The sequence below is a fragment of the Eurosta solidaginis genome, chromosome 1, assembly GCF_040869045.1.
Source record: "Eurosta solidaginis isolate ZX-2024a chromosome 1, ASM4086904v1, whole genome shotgun sequence".
Lineage (NCBI taxonomy): Eukaryota > Metazoa > Arthropoda > Insecta > Diptera > Tephritidae > Eurosta > Eurosta solidaginis.
The window spans coordinates 100,946,237-100,972,850 of record NC_090319.1 but is presented as its reverse complement, the minus strand read 5'-3'; the positions used below and the strand labels follow the sequence as shown (position 1 = coordinate 100,972,850).

The window sequence follows — 26,614 nt, the reverse complement described above, 5'->3', positions numbered from 1 at the left end:
GTTAAAGTCAAAGTTAAAGTTAAAGTTAAGGTTAAAGTTAAAGTTAAATTTAAAGTTACAGTTAAAGTTAAAGTTAAAGTGAATGTTAAAGTTAAAGTGAAAGTTAAATATTAACTTCTCATTTATTCAATAAAAGTAAAAAATTTGTTTTCTTATCGGTCACCACGCTTAAAAAGGTTAACTTGAATTAATATCAAAGACAAAACTTGAATTAATATCAAAGAAAACAAAAAGTTGCATAAATATTATAATTGCATAAGTTGATAATATGCAATAGCTTTACCGCGGCAGTCCCCGAGTTCCACAACTCCTTTTTTTAGCAGAAGATTTTCATTTAAAAAATGTAATATACAAACCAATGTTCATTTTATTACTCATTTTATCTATGGGTCTTCGCATATACTTCATAATAACATGATTTTTATTTTTACGATTTATTCCTCAATGAAAATAAATGAAACACGTATAAATGTAGCAATTAATCATGTTTTTACTTCTTACTTTATGTTAAAAAATAACTCTGTCTCAATCTCAATGTCATACTACTTTTATATAATAAAAATTAGGTCCAAGTCTAGTTGAGGGGTCGACTGCTAATACACTACAAAAATATCGAGAGAGGTGTCAAAGGACGCGGCTTGACATCAGTATTTATAATCCGAAGGATAAAAATTTTAACTCGTTCAAAAGATTTTAACCAAAAACCGAAAATGACTCGCGGGTCCCTCCGAAACCGGGGGTGGGATCCATAGTAGTTTTGCGCAGAACACCTTTCTGCGTTGGCGGCCTTTGGCCGCGCTTATAAAAAATTACCCTGGGTCCAACACCGGTTTGGGGACCAAAACTATATCCGCGCAAAACACTTATGTTCACAATTTTTTTTGTGGGTACCCCAACATTACAACAACCACATGAAAATCGCCAACTGCAGATATCTCCGGACAGAGATAAGATTTTTCTTTTCCGCCTTCGGATTTTTGTTGTCTAGTTCAATACGCGTGTTTTGACACCTCTCTCGATATGTTTGTTTTAGACACGTTTTAGCAGTCGACCCCTCAACTAGACTTTTACCAAAAATGATTTTATGCCTGCAACTGAACTCTTAACTTTCTCCCTGTATGAGGTAACAATTCCAGGGGCCGTTTTCACCATCTTCGGTTAACGCTAACAAGCAATTTATTTGAAAGAAATCATTCAGTGATTTCTGAAATAAAGTGTCACTTTCAAAAAAAGCACGTTAAAAGTTTTCCTGCCACGGATAGATCGAAAATTTAATCAGGATTGCACTGCGACCATTGGTCTGTTGTGCCCTCATAAGATTGCGTCGCATTCCAGTAGGATATCTTCCACCATCTCTGGAGATCGATCACAAAATCGACATGAATACAAAATTATGTTTTTTTTTAGTTGAATGGCGATAGAAACTCGTTTTTTTTCTACAATGCAAGAAACTTCAAGAAGAACGTAAGTTTTTAATGATTTGCGTGTTGCTTCGACGTGGGCGTTGTGTTGCTTATGGATTGAAGCAATTAAAGCGCGTCAGATGTAGACGCAACACAAGTGCCAAAACAACGCAAAAGTCACCTTAAGCGTAGTTGCTTTACGTGTTATTTATTATTAATTGAAAATGTTGGATCTTGTAAAAGGTTAAACTTAGGCAAGATACACACGAGGCGTAGCTTCGTAGAAGCTTACAAAATATGGCATGCAGTGTTATGGAATCGCATTTACGATGGAAGCAGTAAGGAAGGCGGTCGGCATGATGTGGTGGTGCACAGTGGCTAGTCATTGTCGGCTGGGGCGGGTCCTTGCCAACCTTACTGTTCCTGCGCCATAAACAGAAAAAATGGTCATATCATGCCTATCAAAACGAGCAGCTGTCGAATTCAAAACAAACTGACAGAAGCGCAGAGACCGACTCAAAACGCTTATAATTCAAACTAAAACAACATCCGGCTGAACCGGATGTCACGGACAGACCGTTAACATTCAAAAAAATTCAAAAATCTAAAATTCAAAAAAAACTGGCGCAAAAAAAAAATTACCGAACCGGACATGGCCGGTTACCAACGTTGAAAATCAAACAAAAAAAAAATTGCTGAAATTAAAATAAAATAACCAAAGGGAAAATAAACATAAAGGGCCGAATATATATAGGGGGCGCCGCGGGTGGTGTTGCGACGCCCGGTGCTTTACCCACCCTCAAAATCCATGGCCACGGACGCACCTGTATTTCGGTGGCCCCTTACCTGTATACCCTACGTGCCTTCTAAGTAAAAAAGAACGCCAGCATTCCCATAACTACAATGTTTTTATTGACAATTCATTCCTGTGAAACTTAGACTATATTTATATTTAATACATACTAGATAAATCTCTGAGGTTAAGACCAACGAACTTTTCCCCCTTTTTTATTTCGCTAATTTTAACAACCAGTTTAATTAGCGGTATATTGAAAGCTTTTAAAAATAACAGAAAAAAAAATGTTTTCGAAAGAAATTCCAAAATTTTGCTTCTAATTCTCCGTAACGTTATTGGGCTTTATTTATCCGTGTAAAACGGTATAGACAGAAATCTATTGAAAATTCCAAAATGTTCAAGGTTCTAAAGCAGTTCTCAAGTTTTCAATTTTTTTCTTTTCGAAATCGTTGTGGACATTTTCTTTTACATAGCTTTCCTTATGTAATAACTTAGAATTTATATAGGTAAATAGAAGAAATTAAATAACTTTTAAAATTTGTTAACAATTTTTGCGGGTACTTCCACGTTCACTACAGTAGGTTCTTTTTGATGAAATGCAGAACTAAAATTATCTCTCTTTATCTATTCTTCAACTTGCAGATGCATACAATAAGCTTAAAAATTGTATCATTAAACCCATTCGGAAATTTTAGTATCCGTACGGAATCCTTTTAATATATTTCACACGTCTTGGAATGTTTCGAAATTCAAAGTTACTAGGCGTTGAAAAAATTTGATATATTTTCTTCCCCGGTTTTATTTCCGTGTTAATTATTTTAGTTTATCTCATCTTATTTTATTTTATCTTAAGTTAGTTTGTTTCATTTTATTTTATTTTATCTTAATTTAGTTTATTTCATTTGAGGTTATTTTATCTTAATTTAGTTTATTTCATTGTATTTTATTTTATCCTAATTTAGTTTACTTCGGGTTAGTTGAAGGAAAACTAGAAGTCAAAAAAAAGTATTCATGGAAGTTTATTGGCAACTTCCCTGTTCGATGAACCATATGTGACTCATAATAGCGTAGTGGAATGAGTTCATAAGTCACATGTGACTCATTTCTTTATACAACTTTGATGACGCTGTCTGGGTACGAGCGTGTCGTTATAGATATTTGTGAGTTCTAAGTGAGCGTATATCCAAAAGAACCGGACTTTAGGAAGTGGAAAAAAATTTGGGAAAAAAAGTGTTCCTCCTGTTTTTTTTCTAATACCCTTTTCTCATTTTTTCAATTATTGATTATGCTTCCAACTTCACTCAAACAAAAGGGCGTACTTATACACGCTTTTGACCTTTATGTATCAATTTACTGCTATTTTATTCGTAACTTAAGTTATGTTTTTTTTTTTTTTCTTCTATATGTTCACCTGGGACTCATTGAACGTGGTAACAAGATTGGTTTTGCTACGTTCCTGAGTCACATTTGAATCACCCCGAATTGAATAGCCAAAATAAGATAATTATATGCCAAATCATTTATAAAATAGTATTCTATGATATGTATTCCAATTATTCAATTAAGCAATACAAAAATTAATGGGCGTACGGCCTTCTCAAAGCGCTTGTCTAAAGCAGCTCATTCCTAATGCTATTGAAATGCATTCAATTTATCTTTAAATGGCTATGCTTATGGGTATATGAAAATGTAAATGTATGTGTGTTAATTACTACAATCTAGTTAGTATAATACTTTCTATAATTTTAAATACTAAATCTTCTTATAAGTGGTTTCCAAAGTATCCTACTGTCGAATTCGGTTTTGGCAGATTATAATGGTCCGTAGTACGGAACGAACTCACCCATTGTTTTAACGTTGTGGTTATTGTATGTGGCATTCCGCAGGCTTATAGCTGGCGGCCTGGCTGTTGTTGTTGTTGGCGTTGTATCATATGCTACTGCGTATGGAGTTTGTGGTGGTTTTGGTGTACCTTCATACATACACGAATGCGCTTTAGGGTATTTCCCAATTTGTTCGCTTAATCCCTAATTGACCAATTCTGGACTCGGCAATTGTCCGTCCTCAATTTGTGACATCGAGTGGTATCGTGGAGACAATAAGAAAGGAAAATCACCATGCAGTCAGCACAGACCACGTCACGATAATATGTGGCCGTTGTAGGTTGCCATACGAAAAAGTGAAATTGCGGCTAGTAGTAAAGCAGTCAGAATGGCAAATGTAAGTGAATTACCCACTTTGGAATGCAGGTAAGATTTTGTGTACGGTGAACAAATGTTGGTTATTAGTGGGGGATTAGTTACACTGCCTTTGAGAAGTCTTTTGATTCTACGGTGCTTTTAACTCGGTTCAGTTGTAACTGCGGAGCTGATTGTCGCTGCATTTCTTCCAGACGCGTCTGGAATTGCGATTTTGATGATATCAAATGTGACTTGCAGAAAATTAATGCAGTTTTAGGTTCGAAAAGTAGTATAAGATCCTTTTCATGTGCACAATGCGTATCGGCTTTAAAATTCAATTGGAAGTACGCTTGCCCTTAATTGGAAAATTTAAGAGCACAACTCCCCCACAGTTAACCAACTCAGCTCAATTTTTATATGTTGGTAATTCCATAATTTTTGTTACTTTTTGTTTTAGCAGTGATAAAAATTAATTTCTGGACACTTAGATCATCCTTTCCAACCTCTTTTTCTTTTTTTTTTCCGGCACCAAGAAAAACGTGCTGGTTTTTTTACCTCTCGTGATGGCCGCTCCGTCTGTTCCCTTCTTTTCGATATTTTTCTTTTTATCGCCACTTTCACCACATCGCTAGGTGTGTTCGCGTGAACACGCTCCCAAGGGGATCATGGCCGTAGACCGCAGCAGCAGACCGTAACAAACCTGCTTCGCTTTGAAGACCTGACGATGAAGCGAACAGGAAACCGGATCCTCTGTGGGAAGCTACTGCCAGGGATCTCCGACGACAAGCAACGTGGGGCACGACTCACCCCTGAGATAAGAGTCTCAAAGTCCTACTACGAAGCTAGCCGGGCAACATAGGTCTATCAAAAAAAAATTAAGTAAAGTTGGGAATAATTTCTGTTTCCTAGTTATACGGGCTTTGCGGCAATTAGACATTTGTTATGGAGAACTCGTCAAAACTCCGAAGGATGATTTCTAGTGGGTATCGCTCCCACAGGAATGCAAAACAAAAAGTGTAGACATTTTGATATGGAGAACTCGTCCAAACTCCGAAAGGCTAGTGCTTATCGCCCCCACAGAAGGCCAAAACAAAAAAAAGGTGTAGACATTTTGATATGGAGAACTCGTCCAAACTCCGAAAGGCTAGTCCGACCTAAGCGTGGACTGCCAGGGTGTTCACGGTCCTCGGTGAGTACGCGTGTGAACAACCTATGAGGTCATTGCTCGGGGAGAATACTGGGCGAGATGTCCCCGACCGCCAAAACGCCCAGACAAAAAAAGTCCAATAGGTGGATATATAAAAAAAATCAAATTGTAAATTGGCAAAAGAAACGCCCTTGTTGGTTCATTGCGGACGAATATCCGAAGCATGGAAGCGACCTATCAATTTCCCGTTTAGGTCCTCGAGATCATACAATGCATTGCCTATCTTACGAAGCACGCGACATTTCAGGTATTTGGGTAGGAATTTGGCGTTAATGCCCTGTTTGAAGTTACTTAAGGCAAAGTTTTTTCGGAAAACTTCCTGACCTTCCTTGTAGTTGACCTGTCTAGAGCGCTTGTTATAGGTGGTTACTCCCCTATCCTTGGCATGATCTAAATTTCTACGGATCTGCTCACGAATATTAGTCAATTTGTCAGCTCGGCTTACTACCGTAACCTGGTCTTCTCGAAGGCTGCCGAGTTTCCCTAAAATGTTGTACGTTGAGGCATGCTGGACCATGTTTTGGCCATATAATGCAAAGTATGGAGAACACTGAATCGCCGTATGAAAATCACTTCTCAAAACTGATAAAATCTCGGGTATATGCTTATCCCAATCGGTATGGTCAGGTTTATCTTTCAGGAAAATCCTAATCTTAGAAACAATTTCTCTGTTGACGCGTTCGGATGCGTTCGCTTGGGGATAATATAGCCCCGTCCTCACGTGCGTCACCCCGTAATTTACTAAAAATTGGTTCATTTCCTTCGAGATAAACTGTTTACCATTGTCACTGTGAATAAACTCAGGGACCCCTACAGCCGGAAAAATTTCTGAAGCGAAGTAATTTATAACGTTTACAGTGGTGGCTCTCTGCATGGGCTTTAGCCAAACGTATTTTGAAAAATGGTCTAGTACTATGAAAAGAAATTGATTTCGCCGCTTAGATCTCGGATACGGCCCTAGAAAGTCGCAATACAACCGCTGAAATGGCCTTTCGGATTCAAAGGTACTCCCTATAGGTGGTCTCGACTGCTGATTGGTGGGTTTTACCGTTTTGCAGGTGTCACAACGCTGGACGTAGTCCCTGACGTCCTTAGCCTGCTGCGGCCAGAAGTACTTCTGCCTAACACGTTCTAAGGTTTTCAGCCATCCGCCATGGTAACTCCGGTTAGCGTCATGTGCTAATCTCACTGCTTCCTCAGTCAACCCTTTTGGCAACCATAAACGCCACAGCGAGTCTTCTTCCCCTTCCATCCCCTTACGAAACTTAACTCTTTTGAAAATTACACCGTCCACCACTCGTAAATCCGGAAGTGATTCCTCGTTTTCGGTGACGGTCCGAATTAAGTCTAAATATTCGTTGCTGCAAAATTCGGGAGAGACTAAATCTATTTCTCCGGGTGTGGTAGTGAAAGTTAACTCGTCAACATCAAAACGCGACAGCGCGTCTGGTACTACATTCAGGGTGCCCTTACGATGTTCCATTTTAAAGTCGTATCTTTGCAGTAAGAGTGACCATCTCGCCAACCTCCCGCTCAAGTCCTTTTGTGTCATCAACCACTTGAGACTGGAGTGGTCCGTAATAATCCGAAAAGGTAATCCTTCGACATAGGGTCGGAAACGCTTCACGCTAATTATGGCTGCAAGACATTCCAGCTCGGTTACTGTATAATTGCGTTGAGCATTATTCAGCTTTTTCGACACGAATGCGATTGGATGCTCAGCGCCATCATCATCGACCTGAAACAATACTCCGCCAACACCTATTTTGGAAGCGTCGCATTGTATTACGAATTCTTTGGAAAAGTCTGGTTGGGCCAAGACAGGCGCCGAACTCAAGGCTACTTTTAGTTTTTCGAACGCCTCTATAGCTTCAGGAGTGGGTTTAAACGGGCCTGCTGACTTGCGGAGACAGTCGGTCAAGGGACCTGCCAAGTCAGCAAAATTGGTAATAAATGCTCGGTACCAATTCGCCATGCCCACAAACGTACGCACTTGCCGAGGGGATTTAGGGATCGGGAAGTTTTGTATTGCTTCTACTTTTCCCGGATCCACTTTCAGACACCCGCTGCCTATCAAATACCCTAAGTAGCGTATTTCCTTCTGACAAAATTTACTTTTTTCCACATTTATTGTCAGACCTGCATCTCTCAAACAGTTCGCCACTTCCGCTAGCAATTTTAGATGATCCTCAAAATTAGTGCTACATACCATCAGATCGTCCAGGTAGACAAAGACGTTCTCTCGCAGACGCGAAGGGATCGCCTTGTCCATCAGCCTACTCATAGTCTGCGGTCCATTGCACAGACCAAATGGCATCACCTTGAAGTGGTACAGAGGCCTCCCCGGAACTGCGAATGCTGTTTTTTCCTTCGAGGACTCTGTCAATTTGATCTGGAAGAACGCGTCTTTCAGATCAATGCCACTAATAAAATGCGTATCTTTCAGTCTGCTCAATAAGCCGTTGATATGAGGCAGGGGATACGAATCCTTCTTAGTCACCGCGTTGACCTTTCTCGAATCTATACACAGCCTGACTTTGCCTGGTTTCCGGACCAGTACTACAGGACTACACCACGGGGAGTTGGATTCTTCTATAACTCCTAACTGTAGTAACCTGTCTAGTTCTCTAAAAGCTTCGGCTTGCCTCGGCGGCGAAAGAGGAAAATGCTTGCTTTTTATAGGCACAGCATCACCGGTGTCGATGTGATGCTCCACTAATTTAGTTTGCCCTAGGCCTAACTTCTCGTACGAAGGAAACGTCTCGATGACTTTTCGCAATTCTGATTTCTGTTCTGGTGACAATTCATGGAGGTTAAGTTCCTCTTCCTTTTCAAGCCTAGTCTCTAAACACTCTACGCTCGGGAATATTTCGGGAGCTAACGCAAATGCTCTCCAAAAATCTACCCCGAAGTATGCTTCTTGGAGCAATGAGGGAACAAGGTAAAAACGAATAATCTTTGTGGTATTTTTAAAAGTGACCGGTAGAGATACTGAGCCTAAAATTTTTTGCTTGTTGCCGCCTGCGGTATATACGAACGCATGTAAGGGCTGATATTCGAAGCCGTTATCCTTTAGGAATTCTAATCCATTCTTCCCCAAGATGGAGACGTTGGCTCCCGAGTCCAGCAACCCTACAAGAAAACTATTTTTAATTTTAGCCTTTACTAGAGGCCTTTCGTCCTCTGTAAGCGTTAACGTGGTGGCTTGCAGCAGTCTACGCTCCCGTACTCTCCGGTGGTATCTCTTCCTACACTTCAAAATATTTTCCGATACCGGGTAGTGTTCAAAAATGGTATGTCTTATGTGTTCGTACCTATGTTCCCTTTCTTCTAGGTCTGGTGAAAGTTGCGTCTGACAAGCGACATCCCTATGCTGGCGTCGCAGAATTCTAATCGGCTCTCTCATCGCGGATGAAGACGTTTGACTCTCGGCTTCAGAACTGTCTGTACTGTCAGGGTAAGTTATTATTACTTTTGAGGGCTCTTCTGCCAGGGTACTACTGCACCTCGGAAGCTCACCACCTCCATGCAGAGATTCGCCCTCTGGTTCAGCGCACGGGACGACGCCTCGAGCACTGGCTGATGTGGGAGCTATGAAGCCGAACGAGGTTCCCCCGCCTTCTCGCTCGGGTACTGGTTTCCCTGCCTGCGATGGTCCCTAGGGCATTTAGGGGTGAATACACCCTTATACCAACATTTAAAACAAAAAGGACTTTTTATGGGTTCCTCACAATATATATAGGAGTGCCCCATTCCCTGGCAATTCCAGCATTGGATTCCCGAGTAGTCCGGTCTTCTGCTGCGTCTATATTCCAGCGCCTCTATCTGCGGATCTATCTCGCCGTCCTCGCCTTCCATCTTCATGTCCGGGGTTGTCACGCGTGCCTCGCTTACATGCCGTCCTGGGTAAATGGCTCCCAGCAGCTTGCTCTCTTTCAGCACTTGTTCACCTCTGCGTGCTACATCGCGTAGATCATGGAGGTTCCTTACGTCCGCATTAAAAAGCATTAGCTTAAGGCTACTGTTGACGTTCCTTTTTATTATGTCAATCAGTAGAAGCTCTGACATCGGCTCCCTTAAGCGCGCGTTCAAGGAGATTATGTCCGCGTGAAACACGTCATAACACTCACTTGCCTTTTGCTTGCGCATGGAGATCTCCATCATGATCTCGTGGTCCGTTTTCAAGGTGCCAAACTCTCTTTTTAAGGAGTAGCACAAAAAGGCATATGTCGCATTTGGGTTTTGTTTTGTGAACAGCCAGTACCATTCTTCGGCTCGTCCCGAAAGGAATAAGTGGAAACTGGCCATTATTTGTTCGTCAGGGCATTGTGTGCGCTCACACAAGGTGTTTAATTTGAAGAGGAAATCGGCTACACTCCCAGTGCCGTCGAATGCGATTTTCCACTCCTGCGGTTTTACTGCTATGCTGCTTGGAGTCGGGTACATTGGCGATACTACCGATGGCAATGGGTTACGGTCCATCCTGCTTGCGTTCCTGTGTTGCTGGTGTGCTTGCTGCGTGGATTCGAGAGCGGCGTTGAGCTGGGCCATGTTGGCTCTAATTGAGCCCATCTCTCTCCGCATTTCCTCCTGCGAAGCCTGGAACAGTTGGTGTAGCACGTCCACCCACGAGCCTCCACGAGTGGCTTCGTCCTGCATTCCTAGGGGGTTCGCCTGATCACTGGTAGCGTCCCCAAAATTTCCAACCTCTTGATTTGGTGGTAAGGCACCCGCTCCATCTGGTGCATAGTTCGACACATTGGTCATTATCCCCGAGATGTTGTGTGTGTTTAGCAGCGATGCATTCAAATTGCTGGTGCTTACAGGTATGTCCAATTTGTCGCGGTCGTCGTTCCGGTTTGGGCCTATATGAGTCCCCGCGGGATTTCCGTAGGACCCTCCTACTGGGGTATGCACCACCAAAGGACGCCTAGCTTTCGAAAAAGCCCCCCTATTAGCACCGCCCCGGTGCTGGTTCCCTCGTAAACTGCCCGCACTCTCGAACGGAGTGTTCCGGCCCGTTTGCCCGTAGGACTGGTTACGCGACATAATCCGTTAGAAAAAAAATTCTTTGTCAAATCCTAGTATTCGAAAAAAAAAAAAAAAAAAAACTTCTGTTCCCAGAAGATGGTTTGTTGAAAGGGGGAAAAAAAATTTATATATCTATATAAAAAAAATTGTACGAGAATTAGTGCAATCATTTATCAATAATCGCACCAAAATGGAAAAAAAATTCAAAAGCTGAAAAGAAAACGGTTAGTTATATACAAATTTTATGTGAACAATATAGGTGGTGATGGGAACGCTGACATCCCATCATTAGAAGGCAGTAGGCTAGGCAAAAAAAAATTTGATACAAACACATTCATACTTGGCCCTAGTGCTCCCAACCGCAATCGAGGGGGGGGGTCTTAAGGCCCCCTCCGAGATAGGTTGGGCCCACTAGGGTCCGTTCCAGGCACCCACGGGTTGGTCTCAACACGCCCAGCCGCAACGCAGGGGCAGTCTCCAGGGGCTTGCCCCTGGGACTGGTTGGGGGTGTTGAGGCCTCCCGTCCATTCTCCCTGGACACCCCTCCTGCCTCCGCCGCAATGGGTGGAGCGGTTTCGAAACCGCTCCCCAGTCTGGCGGGGACAGGAAGGAGTGCCACTCGGAATCCCAGCTCAACCCATCACCCTCCAGGTGGTATTCCAAGCTACCACCTGGGACGTGGGATGAGCTGGGGTCCTCACTACACGCACACACACATTCACCCTGGACAACACAAATTCGGCTAAAGGAACCTAAAAAAAAACTACTTTACAAAAAAAACCCAAGTTAGCGGACATATAATTTTCCATAGCCGACTAACGGACAACATTCCGGGAAAATAAAAACCCCAACTACAAAAAAAAATAAAGTGCGTGCAGCACTGCCTCATCGGGTGAATACAAAATCCCGATAACTGACGTTAAGTCACGTGGCTCCGTCAGCCACTGCCCCCGATGACCAGCCCGGACAACCTGATCCGTCTAACCATCCCACCGCAACGTAGGTGGCAGCTTCTGTGGCTGCTCACTCGGACTGGTGGGATGGTCAACCTCACAGGTTGACCCGACTGACCCTCGCGGCCAGCGCCTCAGGTGCCACGTTGGGCGCCATCTGTTATGGCGCCCTCAGCAACTGTCAACGATGATCACTTCGGACAACTTGATCCGTCCAACCATCCCACCGCAACGCAGGTGGCTGCTCCTGCGGCTGCTCACCTTTGGACTGGTGGGATGGTCAACTTCACAAGTTGACCCGGAATGATCAACGCGACAGCGCCTCAGGCACCAAATGGCGTTGGGCGCCATCTGTTATGGAATCGCATTTACGATGGAAGCAGTAAGGAAGGCGGTCGGCATGATGTGGTGGTGCACAGTGGCTAGTCATTGTCGGCTGGGGCGGATCCTTGCCAACCTTACTGTTCCTGCGCCATAAACAGAAAAAATGGTCATATCATGCCTATCAAAACGAGCAGCTGTCGAATTCAAAACAAACTGACAGAAGCGCAGAGACCGACTCAAAACGCTTATAATTCAAACTAAAACAACATCCGGCTGAACCGGATGTCACGGACAGACCGTTAACATTCAAAAAAATTCAAAAATCTAAAATTCAAAAAAAACTGGCGCAAAAAAAAAATTACCGAACCGGACATGGCCGGTTACCAACGTTGAAAATCAAACAAAAAAAAAAATTGCTGAAATTAAAATAAAATAACCAAAGGGAAAATAAACATAAAGGGCCGAATATATATAGGGGGCGCCGCGGGTGGTGTTGCGACGCCCGGTGCTTTACCCACCCTCAAAATCCATGGCCACCGACGCACCTGTATTTCGGTGGCCCCTTACCTGTATACCCTACGTGCCTTCTAAGTAAAAAAGAACGCCAGCATTCCCATTACTACAATGTTTTTATTGACAATTCATTCCTGTGAAACTTAGACTATATTTATATTTAATACATACTAGATAAATCTCTGAGGTTAAGACCAACGAACTTTTCCCCCTTTTTTATTTCGCTAATTTTAACAACCAGTTTAATTAGCGGTATATTGAAAGCTTTTAAAAATAACAGAAAAAAAAATGTTTTCGAAAGAAATTCCAAAATTTTGCTTCTAATTCTCCGTAACGTTATTGGGCTTTATTTATCCGTGTAAAACGGTATAGACAGAAATCTATTGAAAATTCCAAAATGTTCAAGGTTCTAAAGCAGTTCTCAAGTTTTCAATTTTTTTCTTTTCGAAATCGTTGTGGACATTTTCTTTTACATAGCTTTCCTTATGTAATAACTTAGAATTTATATAGGTAAATAGAAGAAATTAAATAACTTTTAAAATTTGTTAACAATTTTTGCGGGTACTTCCACGTTCACTACAGTAGGTTCTTTTTGATGAAATGCAGAACTAAAATTATCTCTCTTTATCTATTCTTCAACTTGCAGATGCATACAATAAGCTTAAAAATTGTATCATTAAACCCATTCGGAAATTTTAGTATCCGTACGGAATCCTTTTAATATATTTCACACGTCTTGGAATGTTTCGAAATTCAAAGTTACTAGGCGTTGAAAAAATTTGATATATTTTCTTCCCCGGTTTTATTTCCGTGTTAATTATTTTAGTTTATCTCATCTTATTTTATTTTATCTTAAGTTAGTTTGTTTCATTTTATTTTATTTTATCTTAATTTAGTTTATTTCATTTGAGGTTATTTTATCTTAATTTAGTTTATTTCATTGTATTTTATTTTATCCTAATTTAGTTTACTTCGGGTTAGTTGAAGGAAAACTAGAAGTCAAAAAAAAGTATTCATGGAAGTTTATTGGCAACTTCCCTGTTCGATGAACCATATGTGACTCATAATAGCGTAGTGGAATGAGTTCATAAGTCACATGTGACTCATTTCTTTATACAACTTTGATGACGCTGTCTGGGTACGAGCGTGTCGTTATAGATATTTGTGAGTTCTAAGTGAGCGTATATCCAAAAGAACCGGACTTTAGGAAGTGGAAAAAAATTTGGAAAAAAAGTGTTCCTCCTGTTTTTTTTCTAATACCCTTTTCTCATTTTTTCAATTATTGATTATGCTTCCAACTTCACTCAAACAAAAGGGCGTACTTATACACGCTTTTGACCTTTATGTATCAATTTACTGCTATTTGATTCGTAACTTAAGTTATGTTTTTTTTTTTTCTTCTATATGTTCACCTGGGACTCATTGAACGTGGTAACAAGATTGGTTTTGCTACGTTCCTGAGTCACATTTGAATCACCCCGAATTGAACAGCCAAAATAAGATAATTATATGCCAAATCATTTATAAAATAGTATTCTATGATATGTATTCCAATTATTCAATTAAGCAATACAAAAATTAATGGGCGTACGGCCTTCTCAAAGCGCTTGTCTAAAGCAGCTCATTCCTAATGCTATTGAAATGCATTCAATTTATCTTTAAATGGCTATGCTTATGGGTATATGAAAATGTAAATGTATGTGTGTTAATTACTACAATCTAGTTAGTATAATACTTTCTATAATTTTAAATACTAAATCTTCTTATAAGTGGTTTCCAAAGTATCCTACTGTCGAATTCGGTTTTGGCAGATTATAATGGTCCGTAGTACGGAACGAACTCACCCATTGTTTTAACGTTGTGGTTATTGTATGTGGCATTCCGCAGGCTTATAGCTGGCGGCCTGGCTGTTGTTGTTGTTGGCGTTGTATCATATGCTACTGCGTATGGAGTTTGTGGTGGTTTTGGTGTACCTTCATACATACACGAATGCGCTTTAGGGTATTTCCCAATTTGTTCGCTTAATCCCTAATTGACCAATTCTGGACTCGGCAATTGTCCGTCCTCAATTTGTGACATCGAGTGGTATCGTGGAGACAATAAGAAAGGAAAATCACCATGCAGTCAGCACAGACCACGTCACGATAATATGTGGCCGTTGTAGGTTGCCATACGAAAAAGTGAAATTGCGGCTAGTAGTAAAGCAGTCAGAATGGCAAATGTAAGTGAATTACCCACTTTGGAATGCAGGTAAGATTTTGTGTACGGTGAACAAATGTTGGTTATTAGTGGGGGATTAGTTACACTGCCTTTGAGAAGTCTTTTGATTCTACGGTGCTTTTAACTCGGTTCAGTTGTAACTGCGGAGCTGATTGTCGCTGCATTTCTTCCAGACGCGTCTGGAATTGCGATTTTGATGATATCAAATGTGACTTGCAGAAAATTAATGCAGTTTTAGGTTCGAAAAGTAGTATAAGATCCTTGTCATGTGCACAATGCGTATCGGCTTTAAAATTCAATTGGAAGTACGCTTGCCCTTAATTGGAAAATTTAAGAGCACAACTCCCCCACAGTTAACCAACTCAGCTCAATTTTTTTTTTTTTCCGGCAACTCGTCTAAGCAAATGTTGGTAATTCCATAATTTTTGTTCCTTTTTGTTTTAGCAGTGATAAAAATTAATTTCTGGACACTTAGATCATCCTTTCCAACCTCTTTTTCTTTTTTTTTTTCCGGCACCAAGAAAAACGTGCTGGTTTTTTTACCTCTCGTGATGGCCGCTCCGTCTGTTCCCTTCTTTTCGATATTTTTCTTTTTATCGCCACTTTCACCACATCGCTAGGTGTGTTCGCGTGAACACGCTCCCAAGGGGATCATGGCCGTAGACCGCAGCAGCAGACCGTAACAGCAGCTAAGATCTCTCTACGCCTCAAGATTTCTTATGCTGTGCCTAATACGCGTCTATGAAGCTACGCCTCGTGTCCATCTTCTGTTAGATTATATTTCAAAGAACATTTTTTTAGTTTTAAACTTTGTTCATAATATAAATGTACATGTCTACTACTATGGCAGTCGCTTGCATACTACTATTTCAATATTAAAAAAAAAATTAAGTTCTGAAAAATGCAACCTTGTCACATGCATTCTCAAACACGGTTACCAAATCATGTTTTCATTTGGGACTAAAATACATCCAAAAAAGGACCAGATCTCATAAAAAGGGACCAAATTTTGGTTTTATTTGTGTACAAACAATTCGGCAAGCTACTAGAGTGTCGTATTCGTTATAAAAAGCAAAAACTGTAGAATGTTGCTGTGATTTCCTATATAAAATTTTAATAAAGGAGACACTTGGCTTAAGTACAAACTGCACAAAAAAAATAGTGTACCTTTAGGGAGAAGAAAAATTGGGGAATAGGAATTTCGAATTTTCGAAGTCAGCTGTTTTGTCAATTGAAATTTCGTTGCGCATTTCTTATTTGTTTAAAAAATTTTAAAGTTTAATTATTGTTGCGAATTTGTTTGACATTAAGAAATAAGGTATAAACAATGCACATTATTGCATTTCATGTGGTATTCACTGAAATGAGTAATGAACTGGTGCCACAGCAACATCAACAGAAGAGCATAAGAAGAAGACGGCGGGATAACACAAATTCGCCGAAGTTGCCTGCTTTCATTCTGCAAAGAAATTTTCTGGTGGCCAAGTCGATTTGAGTTCGCCTTTCGCCATATGCCAAAATCTAACTAAGCCTTCTGAAAAAATCCTTGCGCAATTTCTGATTGGCTGCATCAAATATACAAAGAGCTCTTCCGTTGGTTATGGTATACTTTTCGACTTAAAATAAAGAATATTGTGGTTGTTGTTGTATTAACAGTGAGAATATTGTGGTAGAATGTAAATACATATTTTAGCACAAATTTGTACAAATAAGTGTTCTTTCTTAAAAGAACCAATTTCCTTTAACTATTTAGATGCATTCCCTTTAATTTAACTAGTGAAAAAACTCCTATGAAATGGCAAAGAAGTCTCCCTCACATTCATAATACCTACTTTTCTCCCATAACCGGTTTCCTCTTTTTCAAACATTGTTCAGAACAGGAGGAAAGGGAGAAGTGAAAAAACTCACAAGGAATTTTTATTTAGAATACGAGGAATGGGACAAGGGAAAAAACTCGCACGGAATTTTCGTTTAGAATTAGGCTGTATGTATTTCATCAATAAAACGTTGTGAACCTAATTTTGCTTGATTGCAATGAAATAAAATGTATAGCGGAGTTACGTTTTAGTAAGGAACGGTTAAAAATGTGCGTTGTGCCCAAAAATTCAGTCAATCTCGTTGTTAATCGCCGGAGCCTTTAAATGCTTTAAGAAAATGTTTGTACACTTACGGTACTTTAAATTTGTTTACGTTTTCTCCTGTTTTGTCTTCGTTCATTCATCTGTGCGAACATCTGATCAGTCCATCAAGTACATTAATTTGCGTAAATTGTATTTGTTTATGAAATATGCCAATATGTAAAATATTATCCACCTGCTATTTTTATGTTTGCCTAATGTTTGTTATTTGTAATTTTGTGTGTTTTCTAGTCCTGAGGATGGCTTCAGATTGAAAACGAAATATCGACCAATTATATACTATCCTTGCGGACTTGAACTCAATAATTAATCAAAAATTTACAAAAGTAATGAATTTATATTGCTTAATTTTTTGTACAAATTTCCAAAAATTAGGTTTCTGCAAAATGTTTTCTATATTATTTTGGAGAAACTAAATTTACGTTTATTTTTTGTGTAAAATATGCTGGTAGCGCTTTATGTAGTTATTATATTTCAAAAGATATAGTAAAATCTACTCCGATCTTAGTATAATTCAGAGATCAACCCTTTAAAATATGCACGGTAAATTTGTTAGAATAAGAGAAAACGTCAACGGGATGACAACAACTGGAATTTCCTTTCATCATGGTCCATAGAACATGATGGAATTATAGAAGGTGGCGCATTGCGCATGTAAACATTATTTTAAAGGCAATTTTTACGTAATTTTCCTTTAGCTCTTGTTTTTTTCTCTCTTTCTTTCATTCGTTGAAGAAGTCAAGTGTGACGTAGATGCGCAGAACGAAGCAATTTTGAACTCGTGAATGCACAATCTTATGCGTGTGAATTGTGTCCATAGAATATCTATTGACATTTCCAACAGGGTGTGCTGATTGCCACAGGGGTGGTATTAATGGTCTGGCAGCCCTTTATTTTATGTACCGTCGGCGGCTTGAAATGTTTTTGTTTATATTTGCTGAATTTGTTGTATGCACAGTTATTTGTTGCTATTTTTCAAACAGGTTTGTTGCATATGTGTTGTCGGCATCGGCGGTGATTGAATCAACTTTCACTTAACAAATTTGGGCCAACCGATCTGGTTCTGTATGACTATGGCGTAATCCTCTGAAAATAATCATTAAAGGAAACATAATAGTAGTGCTTCCGATTATTTAGCCTAATGAATGCCGAAACAACACTAAAACGCCCTAATGGCGTTAAAACTTCCAATAATAATATTAAAGAAATGGGTACAAGTAAAAGCAATGAAAAGCTGTTGAAGAATTTCGAAAAGAAAGATTTAGCAAACAAAGAAAATTCAATGATTACGATTGTATTTATATCACTTTTATTCGATTTACTTGCCTTCACAATGATCCTGCCGCTGTTGCCTTCCTTGCTTGAGCATTATCGACAACATGATAGCTCCGGTTTGTATAATTTTCTAACACGACGTATACATTGGTTTCAGCAGTTGGTTGGTGCGCCAGAGCGCTTTACGTCAGTGTTGTATGGCGGCTTTCTGGGATCCATGTTTAGTTTCTTGCAATTTGTAGCAAGTCCTGTAGTAGGAGGATTGTCGGATTATTATGGACGTAAACCGCTAATGCTTTTATGCGGGGTAAGATTATTTAATTAAAAAAATTTTAAGTTATAATTTAACGACTACATGTAACATTTATTTCCTTCTTCTGCTTTACAGTTTGGCATTGCTCTATCATATTTCTTATGGGTACTTTCGAGTAATTTTGCCCTTTTCGTATTAGCACGTTTTGTGGGTGGCATTAGCAAAGGCAACATATCATTGTGCATGTCTATAATCACTGATGTGTCCAGCGTTAAGACGCGCTCTTTTGGTATGGCTTTAGTTGGTGTGGCATTTTCGATTGGCTTCATTGCTGGCCCTATAATTGGAGCACTATTTGCGCGATCATTAAATAAATCTGAGGAATCATGGTATATGGCTCCATCGTTATGTGCCTTTACATTGGCTATGTGTGATTTGAGTATAATTGCATTTTTGCTTAAAGAAACATTACCAAAGGTTAGTTTGATAAAAATATAAAAAAAATTTCAACTTTAGAGAAGATCAAATTTCGGACTTTATTTTCTTTCGTTCCGTTTTCGGGAAACAAATAAACTTTGGCAAAACGCGTCTTTTTTAAAAAAATATTTTAATTTATTGTCGTTGAGTTCCTATTAATAGTGGTCTTTGTTCGGCTGGTTCGGTCGCTCTCTACTCAGTGGAATTTTGAATATTGTTCCCGTTCTCTGCCAGTATAATGGACATAATTTTAGCGACCACAAATTAAAAAAAAAAATCTAAAAACGAGGGTTGGAGGGGGAGGGGGGATGGGGTTTGGTGGCTAAAAGAAGCCAAAATATCACTTAAGCAACACTGATTCTATAGCTAATAATATCTTAATGTGTAACTAATATTAAATTATTATTTTTTTAGGAAAAACGTATCAAAGAGATTTCGTCAGCGATGTCGTACGCTATGCAACTGCTGGATGTACGCTCAATATTTAAGTGAGTAAAAATATATGTTTTGATAAAACTATATATTGTACATGTTTAGTTATATATTTTCCTTACGATACGGACCACCTCTTAATATGCCCAGTGAAACAAACTAATCCCATTCCCACTACAACGTTTAACGTTCCGAAACAACAAACGGTGATATACCCGAGCAAGGAATTATTTCAGTATAGCCACATATGTATGTCAAAATGCTTGCTAAAAACTTCTATACCGATTAGCGAATGCACTCGAAATCTCAATTTTTATACATATATATACATACCTACGAACATATGTAACTTCCCAACAAGCAAAGTAAACGTAATATAGGTTTATAAAAAGTTTTCTCAAATAAACACTAATACCGTTTTCACACAGAAACTTAATCTAATCACAATTCTGTTTAATGAAATAATTAAGTTTTCCTTTTTATACAGGGCCTTTTGCTTCATTAAGCGAACATCTGTCAGCAGCCCCAAAAAAATATTTCTTTTTTACAAAAAATAGTTAAAATGGAAAGCTATACTATAAATACAATCAAAATAAATTGCATGCCCAACTACCCATAGATGTCTTACCTAACCAAATATGTGCCTATCTTCGAAAAGGCCATATACCTTTTGCAGCAAATGCAGCAAAAATCAAATTTTGAATTTTTCCGTGTTTTTCTATTTTTCGTAACATGTTGAAAATAATTTATTTTTGATTGGTGCTAGCCCGACCATCTCGGGAACGATTTATATGGCCACATTAAACCTTCACGCCACCCCTCCTTCCCCACCCCAAGTTCCGCGAGTGGCTATATATTGTGCTACACATCCCCTTGAATTTTTGATTGTCATTTTTTACATTGACAATGAGATTTAAAGCACCAAGCAAAACCCACTGCATTTTTCATTCGATTAGGCATTCAATAAAGCAATAATGAGATAATTAAGAATTTGTATTTTGTATGGAGGATTGAGTTCAATTAGGGCTTTAATGTAGAAAACTTGACTAATTATTTCATTAAGCCTCTGTGTAAAATTGGCATAAGCTTACAAAACGTTGATTTTTTGTTTACAAATTGTTTAGAAATAAGGGTGACGCTACCATTCACATCAAACAGCTCGGGACGAATCGGAAAAAGGGCATTATTATCAACTAAACTATATGCACTTCCTATACTGGATTGGTTAAATTTAAAGTCCTGGGCACAAAAAATTAAGTCATGGTCAGACAAGAACGAAAGCTGGTCAAATGTTTAAACACTTAGAAGATCTGAAACAATAAAATAATCCAGCAGACTAGGACAACAATTTTTGGCATGTCTTATGGTTACGTTCAAAATGAAGACAAAATAATTCTTCCTCCTTGATGTGGCCTTTAATTGTGTTATATTTCCCGCATAAATGCACAAATAGCTAATTGAAAAACATTATCAGACCAATTCTAAATATTCTCGCGGAATTCTGTTCTCGCGGATTTTTTTATTCCCGCGGAAAAATTCCTCCAAATCTTTTCTCCTAGGAAGAATAATAATTGAGGAATAGGAATTTCGAATTTTCGAAGTCAGCTGTTTTGTCAATTGAAATTTCGTTGCGCATTTCTTATTTTGTTCAGCAACATCAACAGAGGAGCATAAGAAGAAGACCGGCGGGATAACACAAATCCGCCGGAGTTGCCTGCATTCATTCTGCAAAGCAATTTTCTGGCGGCCAATTCGGGTTGAGTTCCCCTTTCGCCATATGCCAAAATCTATTTAAGCCTTCTTAAAAAATCCCTGCCCAATTTCTGGATGGCTGCATCAAATATGCGAAGATCACTTCCGTTGCTTATGATATACTTTTCGACTTAAAATAAAGAATATTGTGGTTGTTGTAGTTGTTGTATTAACATTGAGAATATTGTGGTAGAATGTAAATACATATTTTAGTACAAATTTGTACAAATAAGTGTTCTTTCCTAAAATAACCAACTTCCTTTAACTATTTTGATGCATTCCCTTTAATTTAACTAGTGAAAAAACTCCTATGAAATGGCAGAGAAATCTCCCTCTCCCTCACATTCATAATAAGGGAGAAGTGGAAAAACTCACAAGGAATTTTTATTTAAAATACGAGGAATGGCAGAAGGGAGAAAACTCGCACGGAATTTTCGTTTAGAATTGGGCTGTATGTGTCTGAATTATAGGGCTAAAGAAGATCTTTAATGGAGTGAAAATCATTTTCGTAGTTTCATTAGGGTTGCCAGATTTTTATTTCGGGTTCCCGGGACAAACCTCAAATTTGAGCCAAATTCCCGGGATTTTTTAAAATTTCCCGGGACATTTGAAAAATAAGAAACACCTATGTGTTTTTATGGGTTGCTCATTCGGCGACATAATTTTTAAAGAGAATTAAACTTTTTAAACTCATTTATTTATAACAAAAATTTTTATGAAACAGGCTAACAATTAATACGTTCACTGTGTTTAATGTGAATTCAATATTCTATGGATTCATTTTCCAAACGTTATTTTAAAACACAACACTTGCCTTGCAAAATGAATATTTAGGTGTGTGAAATGTCAAACATTTAATTCGAATTCAATATTCTATGGATTAATTTTTCAAACGTTATTTTAAAACACCAACACTTCCCCATGCAAAATGAATATTTAGGTGTGCGAAATGTCAAATATTGACAATGTTCGGAACCACAGTACCCTCCAAAAACGCTCCAAGTCATCTGACTAGTAATTTGTCATTGTGCCCGGTCATTGTAGTAGTCATATTCATAGTCACATTTGTATGGGCGAGAGCAATAAGAGCCGTCACTCGTTATTTTGTGGCGAGTATTTCGCTGGAAATTGAAAAAATTGATGCCGAATGTTTTCTGAGAGGGACATTTTTAATTGTCTCGCATTTATCCATGCCGTGTAGGCTCCTTGTGCAACTGCGATTTTTGGAAAGAGAATTAAATAAGTTAGTTAAATACAGTCGGAAAAATAATGACAAAAGCCCCACGAAAATGTATAGAAGACATTTATAAACATCTCGCCCAAAAAAAAAGTAGCGACTACGTCTCAGTATACATCGAGTAACTGCCTAAAAAATAACGAGTGACGGCCATAGATGAATGGGTTTGCAACTCTTTGTTTCGAGAGAGCGCTGTCAAAATTCACATTTTTTATAACCAGCCCAATTCTAAACCAAAATTCCGTGCGAGTTTTTTCCCTTCTCCCATTCCTCGTTTTCTAAATAAAAATTCCTTGTGAGTTTTTTCACTTCTCCCTTTCCTCCTATTCTGAACAATGTTCGAAAAAGCGGAAACCGGTTATGGGAGAAAAGTAGGATTATGAATATGAGGGAGAGGGAGATTTCTCTGCCATTTCATAGGAGTTTTTTCACTTAGTTAAATTAAAGGGAATGCATCAAAATAGTTAAAGGAAATTGGTTCTTTTAAGAAAGAACACTTATTTGTATAAATTTGTGCTAAAATATGTATTTACATTCTACCACAATATTCTCACTGTTAATACAACAACTACTACAACCACAATATTCTTTTTTTTAAGTCGAAAAGTATATGTTGTTGTTGTTGTTGTAGCAATGCTCGCCCCACCTAATAGCCGCGACCGATCACAAATTGTCATCAATATCCTCTAACGGGAGTCCAAGGAAACTTGCCGTTTCAACAGGGGTGGACCATAAGGAAAGGGATGTTAGAGGCGTTGGTTCCACATTACAATTAAAGAGATGGTTGGTGTCATGTGGGGACACATTGCAAGCGGGGCATACATTTTGTATGTCGGGGTTGATTCTGGATAGGTAAGAGTTTAACCTGTTACAGTATCCAGAACGAAGTTGAGCAAGAGTGACACGCGTTTCCCTGGGGAGTATGCGTTCCTCTTCCGCGAGTTCTGGATATTTTTCTTCAAGTACTGGATTCACCGGGCAATTCCCGACATAAAGGTCCGACGCCTGTCTATGGAGTTCACCAAGGACCTGCTTGTGTTTTTTCGCTTCATACGGCTGGGTTCTCAGGTGCCGTATTTCCTCAAAATGCTTACGGAGATGACTCCTTAGGCCCCTAGGCGGTGCTGGTTCGTCAATCAGATGTCTGTTGGGATGCCCAGGTTTATGGGTATTCAACAGAAACTGTTTGGTCAGCATCTCATTTCTCTCCCTGATGGGGAGTATTCTCGCCTCATTATGCAGATGGTGTTCTGGGGACATAAGAAGACAGCCCGTGGCGATTCTGAGAGCAGTATTTTGGCAGGCCTGTAGTTTCTTCCAGTGGGTAGTTTTTAGGCTTGGCGACCATATGGGTGACGCGTAGCACGTAATCGGCTGGCTAATTGCTTTGTATGTGGTCATGAGCGTTTCTTTATCTTTTCCCCAGGTACTGCCAGCAAGGGATTTGAGGATTTTATTACGGCTCTGAATTCTCGGAACAATTGCGGTTGCGTGCGCACCAAAATGTAGATCCTGATCAAACGTCACACCCAAGATTTTGGGGTGTAGGACAGTCGGTAGCGTAGTGCCATCGACGTGGATGTTCAATATGGTCGACATTTGGGGCGTCCATGTTGTAAATAAGGTCGCGGAAGATTTAGTCGGTGACAATGCCAGGTTTTGCGAGGCGAAAAAACTGGAGAGATCAGGGAGATAGCCCTTTATTTTATTGCATAGCTCATCGATCTCTGGGCCTGGGCCTGTGGCCATTATTGTGCAGTCATCGGCGTAGGAAACAATTGTGACTCCTTCCGGTGGTGAAGGTAGCTTAGATATGTAGAAATTAAACAAAAGTGGGGATAGGACACCACCCTGTGGCACCCATGTTTAATTCTCCTTGGTTTTGATGTTTCGTTTCTGAATTGCATCGATGCCTGCCGACCACCCAGATAATTTGCGGTCCACCTTTTAAGACATGGGGGAAGGGTAGACCCTTCCAGGTCTTGCAGTAATGAGCCATGGTTGACCGTATCAAAGGCTTTTGATAGGTCTAGCGCTACGAGTACTGTTCTATGGTGGGGGTATTGATTCAAACCGCAATTTATCTGGGTGCTAATGACATTTAGCGCGGAGGTAGTGCTATAGAGTTTTCTGAAGCCATGCTGATGAGGGGCTAGCTGCAAATGTGCTTGGAAATAAGGGAGCAAAATGGCTTCAAGCGTCTTTGCCACTGGCGATAGTAGAGATATCGGACGATATGACTCACCTACGTTAGCTGGTTTCCCAGGCTTTAGTATCGGGACCACCTTGGCCATTTTCCATTTCTCGGGTATGGCAAAGGTGGAGAGGGACAGGTTGAAGACATGCGCTAAATATTTGAAACCCTCTTTCCCTAGGTTTTTAAGCATCGGCATGGCTATGCCGTCTGGGCCCACTGCTTTGGATGGTTTAGCGCTACCAATGGCGTCCTCAACCTCTCTAGCGGTGATGGTGATTGGTGACGCGCTGAATTTGTGTTTATGTGCGTGTCTATTGGCTCTCCGTCTATCTTTGTCGACCGTAGGATGCATTATATATTGTCGGCAGAAAGCGCTCGCGCATTTTTCTGCATCCGACAGCACCTTATCGCCAAAGGCGATGGAAACTTTGTCTTTGTGCTTAGTCGGATTCGATAGGGACTTTACGGTGGACCAAAGTTTACCTACACCGGTAGAGAGGTTACAACCTCTTAGGTGCTCTTCCCATTTCGCCCGCTTGTGTTCGTCCACAAGCAATCTGATGCGTTGGTTTATATCCCTTATTTGGGGGTCGCCTGGATCAAGCTGTCTTATAAGGTCGCGTTCCCTCGCTAAGCTCGCGGCCTCTGCCGTGAAGTGGGGCCGGATTTCGGGAATTCTCCCGGCGGGAATGAAAGGTGCCGAGGCGGATTCAATGACCTTACGGAAGGCACGCTCCCCTTGGTGGGCATCAGTCGGGATAGGGAGGGCAGCAAAGCTGCTGTCTGTTGCAGATTTATATTCTTCCCACTTTCCTTTTTTGAAGTTTATGAAAGTGCGTTTTTCGGTGACGATGAAGTCGGCGGTACGCTCGAACGAAATAAGTATGGGCAGGTGGTCGGATGCCAATGTTACCATCGGCTGCCAGTTGACGCAGTTTACGAGTTCTGCGCTCACGATTGAGATATCTGGCGGGCTATGACAGCTTCCTACCATACGTGTGGGGGCGTCTCCGTTTATTGTGCAGAACGTCGTTTCTTCTATTTGATCCGCCAACATCTCACCCCTACTGTCCGCCCGCAAGTTTGAATGCCATAGGTCGTGATGGGCATTGAAATCGCCTAAGATAATGCGATTGTTGCTAGTGAGTAAGGCCTCGATTTTAGGGCGGTATCCACTGGGGCAAAAGGTGACAGGAGGGATGTAGATGTTGATGATTTCTAGATTTGCATCGCCTGACCGGACAGATAGGCCTTGACGTTCTAAGACATTGTCCCTGCGGTCGATGCCAATATATGATATTGCACAGAGTGGTGTATAATAAACGCGAGGCCGCCTCCATTTCCGCTCTCGCGGTCCTTCCTGTGGACATTATACCCAGAGCAGGTCTGCAATGCAGATCTTGCTGTGAGTTTAGTCTCTTGAATCGCAGCAATGCGGATGTTGTGCCGCTTCATGAAATCGACTATCTCCGTAATCTTCGCAGTTAGTCCATTACAGTTTAACTGCAGAATTCTGAAGTGCATGAGGGGTGACGCCGCCACTCTAGGGGTAGGTGACGGGTGACTACTCCTAGGTTGTGGAAGGCCAGGACGCAATTGCTGTTGTGGCCTTGGGACTGGGCGCCCTTGGGCAAGCATTGGGGTACCCGGATGGTTTGGGTTAGCGACCTGGCAACATGGCGCGATGAAACCCGTCGAGAGGTTGCCGTCGCGGAGACCAGAACATCTAGGAAAGTGGCACCACCCAAGGCAGGAGCTGCATTGAGCGGATGTCGCAAACCTATATATTCTGTGCTGGCAGACGGTGCAAACGGAGGTAGGGACTAAGAGTCTGTTTCCCTGACCTGCACGATTGCTTCCAGAAAAGAGGGGGGGAGAAGAAGACGGGGGCAGGGGCTGATGCTCAGCATTGCTACCAGCTCTACTACGAAGGTAGTAGTTATGAGTGGTATCAGCTGTTTGAGTTGTTGGCGCCGTGGGGCGCGAGCAGCAGCGGGTACTTGTTGTGGCTTGCTGAGCAGCGAGGCTGCTGGAAGGTAGTGGAGGGGCGCTTAGGCGTAGACTACGGGACGCCCTTGGGCGTGAGCAGCAAGGAGCCACAAAAGATTTATAAAAGTTACGTGGACGTCGGGTTTTGGGATCAAGCCCAGAACAACCTGTCCGATGCAACCATCCCTTGCACGAGACACACTCAACAGAGTATGACCGTCCTAAAAAGATTCTTTT

At 40.5% G+C, this 26,614-nt stretch overlaps 1 protein-coding gene across 2 annotated transcripts in view; it reads left to right on the top strand.

Moving 5' to 3' along the window:
* rtet (major facilitator superfamily domain-containing protein rtet) overlaps positions 1–26,614 on the top strand; it is a 93,653-nt gene that overhangs the window by 9,937 nt on the left and 57,102 nt on the right. Inside the window, exons 1-4 of one of the 2 annotated variants that reach the window (XM_067759363.1) lie at positions 17,686–17,748; positions 18,201–18,347; positions 18,429–18,770; positions 19,185–19,258. In XM_067759363.1, the coding sequence (XP_067615464.1) occupies positions 17,716–17,748; positions 18,201–18,347; positions 18,429–18,770; positions 19,185–19,258 (596 nt within the window). In that variant the 5' untranslated portion in view covers positions 17,686–17,715. Of the gene's footprint in view, positions 1–17,685; positions 18,348–18,428; positions 18,771–19,184; positions 19,259–26,614 lie in introns of those variants that run through there. The other variant, XM_067759362.1, reaches the window with a different exon arrangement.